The sequence below is a fragment of the Triticum urartu genome, chromosome 3A (assembly GCF_056163025.1).
Source record: "Triticum urartu cultivar PI428250 chromosome 3A, HENAU_Tu73, whole genome shotgun sequence".
Lineage (NCBI taxonomy): Eukaryota > Viridiplantae > Streptophyta > Magnoliopsida > Poales > Poaceae > Triticum > Triticum urartu.
The window spans coordinates 200852729-200859396 of NC_141875.1; the positions used below are offsets into that span (position 1 = coordinate 200852729).

General features: G+C 49.6%; 1 protein-coding gene across 1 annotated transcript; it reads right to left on the minus strand.

Annotated features, from left to right (window-relative positions):
• Positions 1-225: 225 nt before the first annotated feature.
• LOC147979191 (uncharacterized) lies at positions 226-5858 on the minus strand. Its single transcript, XM_087515076.1, has 2 exons — positions 4365-5858; positions 226-282 (listed from the first exon to the last, which is right to left on the minus strand). Exons 1-2 carry the CDS (start codon positions 5856-5858, stop codon positions 226-228), a joined length of 1551 nt encoding a protein of 516 aa, XP_087371202.1.
• Positions 5859-6668: the final 810 nt, after the last annotated feature.

Sequence of the window (6668 nt, forward strand, 5' to 3'; positions counted from 1 at the left end):
AAATACATTGGCATGTGAAAAAAGGCCTCCATTGCTTAGGATGCACTGCCACTGAAGCATTGGGTACAAGACTGTTACATGAAAGTAAATGCAGCAGTTGAAGCAGAGATTGGTGTACAAGCAAGAATAGAGCAAGTTCTTCTTATCCTCTGCAATTATAATAGGAGCCAATCAAATGGATAAAAGGAGAATTGGTTCATTGCAGGCAAGACTGAGCTGAAACAATCAAGGGAAGTGATCAGCAACAGTACGAAGGCTCTGCCAGACGGTGCTCTGAGCCGGCTGGACACATACAAGAAACTAGAATGACTCAGTCAGGTCACTATGCGGCTGAGCCTCTTCAGTCCATGGTTTCGCTACTTATAATAAGGCCTGATGTATTGTAGTTTGAGTGTCAACAAGCAATGTGGTGTAAATATCCATGCCACTGCAATCTACAGCAGTGACCTTGCTTGATCTTTTGGTGCATTTGTTACCACATTCCATTTAACTTTTTACTGAAATGTGATTCAGAAACAATGCAGAGTTGCCTCTGTTTAGATGCAATGACCATCTAAGGTGTAATACGTATTTCGTGATTTACTTCATGAGTTAGACCAGAGATATGTTTTCTTCTTCTATAAACTTGGTCAAACTTTACAGAAGCTGACTTAGAACAAAGCTAACACGTCTTGATTTCAGACATGAGGAACTAGATGATCGGGTTCACAGAAATGAAATAGGTAGACAATGCCATCATTTATGGCAAACATCACTTACACAGAAATGAACATGATAATTACTTGCACAGAAATGAACATGATAATTTTCTAGACATAATGTCAAGGCTCTGCTCTTGCTCAGGCTGCAGGAAATCCCCAGTCTAGATGCTACAGTTGATTTGATGTATTGAAAAGATATGAACATCTAAAATACCTAAATAAATACTCCCTCGGTAAACTAATATAGGACGTTTTAGAGACTTGTGTAGGGAGTACATACACTAGGGAAACACGGTTGAAGATTTATCACCTGACGCTAATTTGGTATGGTATTTTCTCGCTAAACTTTGGTCAGAGTTCACAAGGTTTGGCTCAGAAGTCAGAACAAAACTGACATGTCATGGAACGGACGGAGTAGATAGTTACATTCACAAAAATGAACCTAGTAAACAAATCATTTACGGTGAACAACGCCCCCCTCTTCACAAACTAGACAAAAAAGACATCAGTTTGAGCATGGCTACAAACTTGCAGCAGCGGCATAGAAACCCGGCGGCCAGCTGTCGACTCAGTTTGCACTACAGATATATAGCTAAAATTTATCCACAACAAATAAAAAAACAAAATGGAGACCAACATGCCACATGACAACGCATGAGCGAAATAATGAGGGAAAAGGCTAGATGCATATCCATCTAGGGTTGCTGCAGGTATAGCAAACTAGCCATATCATATTTTTCGCAGATTTAATCAAATGCATTATTATTTAGTTCTCTTCACATGAAGAGGATGACCAAAGCCTATCAGGATACAAAACTAGGAGGATCACCATCTAGAATTTTTTTTGAAACCGTAGAAACCAATGAATCTCTGCATATCAGAAGAAAAACGAGCCTCTTCTGAAGATAGACATAACAGGGGAACTCAGTTTCATTCCTGAACAAGACCATCGTGTACACTGACTCTACATATGCTTCAATTGAAAAATTGACCATTCTTTTAGAACAGCGGCCACTAGCTAGCATCAGCACAACCACCCATCCATGGCACAACAGAACAGTAGCGCAAGCAGCAGCACAGCACCAGTGGCTCAAGCGGCAGCAGGTAGCACGCGCACGAGAGTAGAAGAGGAGCTCACCGTCCGGTGACGAGGCAGCGGCAGGTCAGCAGCGGCCGGCGTGGAAGAGGAGGCAGAGGCGGGGCGTCGTCGAGGAGGGCGGTGAAGAGGGGGGCGCCGGCGTCTCGCCTGGATGCTCTGCACGACGGGGGAGGGGGCGGCGTCCGGCGGCAGTGGGAGGGCAACAACTTCCTGCAGCGGCTGCTGGTGGGAGCGGGAGGAGGAGCCCGACGAGGTGGACGGGGCGGTGTGGACGGGGCAGCGTCCGGGCCGCCGGCGACGAGGGGGAGGAAGGGGAGAGGGAGGCGGCGGGGGCGCGTGGGCGGCTGCGGCGCAGTGGGTCGGGGCAGCGGCGGCGGCGGCGCGGTGGAGGGAGGGAGAGGGAACTGGCGAGGGGGAGAGGGAAGGGGGGATCGGGCGAAGGGGGAGAGGGAAGGGGGGATCGGGCACAATACTAATGGCGCACCACCCCTCGGTGCGCCATAAGTACATCCATACTAATGGCGCACCTCACCGTGGTGCGCCATTAGTAGTTTTTTTTTCTTATAGCAATGGCACAATACTAATGGCGCACCACCCCTCGGTGCGCTATAAGTACATCCATACTAATGGCGCACCTCACCGTGGTGCGCCATTAGTATTTTTTTATAAGACAATAATAATTTTTTAAACTTGTTTAAATCATAACAGTAATATTTTTTTATAAGACAGTAACAGTAATATTTTTTTTATAAGACAGTAATAATTTTTTAAAAAATATCATCAAACAGTAATGCCGGTGGAGCGGGGGAGGGTGTGCGGGGTGCGGGGGGTCGGCGGCGGCGGTTGAGTAGGGGAGGGGTGCGGGGGGTCGGCGGCGGCGGTGGAGTAGGGGAATCGAGGGTGCGGGGGGTCGGCGGCGGCCGGTGGACCGGGGGGTGCTCGGCGGCGATGGGGACCGGATCTGGCGAGGTGGGATAGCGATCAAGATGGAGGGGGATCGAGATCGAGTGTCCATGAAATTTAAAAATATTCATGATAGTTCAAAAAGTGCCCATGAAATACAATCGAGAAATGAAGGCTACGATTTAAATACAATCGATCTTAGCTAGCTATCTGTTCACAATCTTCTTGCCCTTCTTTTTCGCAAATGGAGTTCTTCTGTGGAACGGACGTCCTTTAGGTAGGGTGGTCCTGCTTCTTCTTGTGGTGTATGCTGCTACTTCATCATCGTCGTCATGTTCGATCCTCGGGTCGCCATACTTGTCGAAGTCTTGCTCATTGGCTACTCCATCCATTCCGATGATCTTCCTTTTGCCTCTCCTCACGACAACACGACTAGGCTTTGACGGGTCGGTAATGAAGAAGCATTGGTCCACTTGGGAAGCCAGTACCCATCGCTCATTTTTTGCGGTGACGTTTGCGCCCGCGGTCTTGGATTTGGCTTTAGGTATAACCATGGTGGTGAAATACCGGTCTTCTTTTAGGACGCTCTTCGCCCATCTGACACGGAATATCGGGACCTTCTCTCCAGCGTAGCTCAGCTCCCAGATCTCCTCGATCCTTCCGTAGTATCTGTCCTTGTCGTTACCGGTGTAGGATTCCATTGTTACCCCAGAGTTCTGATAACCATCGCTCTTCATGTCCTTGGCCTCGGTGTAGAATGTGTAGCCGTTGATATCGTACGCCTCATAGGTCATCAGGTTGTGCTCGGCGCCCTATGACAAGGCGAATATGAGTTGTTCTTCCGCGGAAGTATCCTCATGTAAAGGGTACGACAGAAGCTTCTGCTTGAACCAACGCGTGAAACATGAGTTGTGCTCTTTGAGTATATCTCCGTCCGTCCTCTGTTGGCCTCGGTCACTGTACGTCTTCTTAATAAAGGGTTTGTGCTCTACCACCAAAGGATCGACCACGTCTATGTGTTGTAGCGCGACTAGGTTTGCTCTTTCAAAGTCGGCGAGTCGACCCTCGAAGTCGACATGCATTTCGCGGCGACCCTCACGGTGACCCCATCCAGCGAGCCTGCCGAGGTGCCTGTTGACGGGCAGACCAACGGGGTTCTCGATGCCTAGATAATTCGTGCAGTAGGAGATGCACTCTTCGGTCAGAAAGCCCCTGGCTATGCTTCCCTCTTGTTGTGACATGTTGCGAACGTATCCTTTGATGACACCATTCATCCTTTAGAACGGCATCATGCTGTGCAGGAACGTCGGCCCGAGTTGGATGATATCGTCCACGATATGGACCAGCAGATGCACCATAACATCGAAGAATGCGGGCGGGAAGTACATCTCATGCTCACATAGTATCACCACGATCTCTTCCTGTAGCCTTCTGAGTTGCCTCACGCCAACAGACTTCTGAGAGATGACGTCGAAAAAGTTGCATAGGCCAAATAGGGTTTCACGGACGTGCGCGTCCATGATCCCACGGATTGCAACTGGAAGTATCTGCGTCATCAGCACGTGACAGTCGTGAGACTTCATCCCGCTGAACTTCTGCTTCGCTGGGTCTAGGTATCTACTTCTCTTCCCCGCGTAACCGTAAGGAAGTTTTACTCCTACGAGGCAGGTGAAAAATTGCTCGATCTCCTCCTGACTTAGAGTGAAGCACGCGGGAGGGTAGTCATTTCCGGTCTTATTGGCCTTTTTGCCTTTGCGACGACGTTCTGTGTCCTGCTTCGCCTCATCATCATCATCATCATCATATATAGCGTGAAGCTCCTGCCTGATGCCCATTGATTTCAAGTCTGCCCTTGCTTTCGGCCCATCTTTGGTCCTCTCTGGCATGTTGAGCAGGGTACCAAGCAGACTCTCGCACACGTTCTTCGTGATATGCATGACATCAAGGCTGTGAGGCACACGGTGGATATTCCAGTACGGCAAGTCCCAGAAAACAGACCTCGTTTTCCATACCTTCAGCAGCGGCTCTGGCGCCTTTCGCTTATTTCCCGGCTCTGGCGCCTTTTGCTTCTTTCCCGGCAGTGGGCAGTCTTTCCAATTTTTCAACAGCTCATCTATTTCCTCGCCGCTCCTCGTACGCGGGCGTCCTCGGGGTTCGGTTTCACCATCGAATAGATCCTTGCATTTTCTCCACGGGTCATCGTCGCGAAGCCACCTTCGATGTCCCATGAACACGGTTTTCGAAGACCCGGGATCTCTATCTAGCTGGCGATACGTTGTGTCATCCATGCACCTGACGCATCCAGAAAATCCGTGGACCACCTGCCCCGCGACATATCCGTAACCGAGATAGTCGTGCACCGTTGTGAGCAGCGCGGCTCTCATAGGGAAATATTCTTTCTCTCCGGCATCCCACGTATTGGCTAGCGTTTTCCACAGCATGTCAAGCTCCTCTTTCAGCAGCCCCAGATACAGATTGATGTCGTTCCCTGGTTGTTTCGGTCCTTCAATTAGCATACTCATGTGAATGTACTTCCTCTTCATGCACAACCAGGGGGGAAGGTTGTACATCCACACAAACACAGGCCAGGTGCTATGTGTGCTTCTCTGGCTGCCAAACGGATTGACTCCATCGGTGCTTGCGCCCAGCACGATGTTCCTTGGATTGTTCCCAAATTCTAGGTCTTCGAAGTTCAATGCTTGCCACTGGCTCGCATCCTTAGGGTGACTCAGCATCTTGTCTTTTTTATCTATCTCCGGATCATTTGCGTCATCTTCTCGCTTCTTCTCCTCCCTATCCGCGTGCCAATGTAGGAGCTTTGCTACCTTAGGGTCCGCGAAATACCGCTGCAGACGAGCAGTGATCGGAAAGTACCACACCACTTTTCGAGGAGCTTTCTTCCTCTTCTTGTATCGAGTGACGCCGCACACCGGACATATGGTAGACTCCGCATGCTCGTCCCGATAAATGATGCAATTGTTCATGCACACATGGTATTTCACGTGCGGTAAATCCAGAGGGCACACGATTTTCTTCGCCTCCTCCAAACTGGTCGGGCACTTGTTCCCCTTGGGAAGACGTTCGTGCCAGAATGACATGTTCTCGTCGAAGCATGCGTCGGTCATTTTGTGTTTTACCTTCATCTCCAGAGCCATGAGCGTTACTTTCAGGCGGGTATCCTCGGGCCTGCATCCTTCATACAATGGAGTAACCGCGTCTAACTCAAGTTGATCCATCTTGGCTTTCTCTCGGGCGGCAGCTCTTGCGTTATCCGTCTGCTTGAGAAGCAGCTCTTGAATATGAGGGTCTTGCACCTAGCCCATCGATGGTCCAGCATCGTCTGCTCCGCCGGCATCATCATCTTCATGATCATGCCCGTCGTCTGCTCCGGCATCTTCCTCATCATCATTTCCTGCATCTTCTACATGATGACTGTGTACAGCATCACCGTCGTGATCATCTCCTGGGGATTCTTCGTCTTCTCGCCCGCCCGAGCTGTGGTGGTTGTCTTGCTGCCCTTCCTCATTTCTTGCCCGGCCCCCATGGACGACTTCGTAGTCATCTTCGTCACCTTGCCACCGATAGCCATCCATGAAACCACGCAAGAGCAGGTGGTCCCGCACCTGCCCGGATTCCGGGTTCGCAATAAGGCTCTTCAGCTTGCATCTTCGACACGGACATCTTATCTCCGTCTCGTTCTTTTGAAGCATCTCGGCCTTTGCGGACCTCAAAAACCTATTCACGATGCCTTCGGTCATCATGCGGACCATGGTCGCCTGCGGGGTAGAGCAAAACGATATTTTAGAACCAAGAAAAAATTTGGCATGACTTTCCCTAAAAATAGGACCAAAAAGAATGCTTAATGCCAAAATTCTCGCCGAAACGGAAATGAATCAACATTCCGGCAAAATATTGGCAACTATCGCATTTCAAATACCGGTACACCTCCAAACACAAACACATAT

Bases quoted from the DNA above. Each gene is read 5' to 3' on its own strand.
- LOC147979191 (XM_087515076.1), bottom strand. From the start codon at position 5,858: ATGGCTCTGGAGATGAAGGTAAAACACAAAATGACCGACGCATGCTTC. The intron at 283-4,364 runs GTAGGAGTAAAA...GTATGTGTCCAG, and splicing joins AGCAATTTTTCACCTGCCTC to CCGGCTCAGAGCACCGTCTG.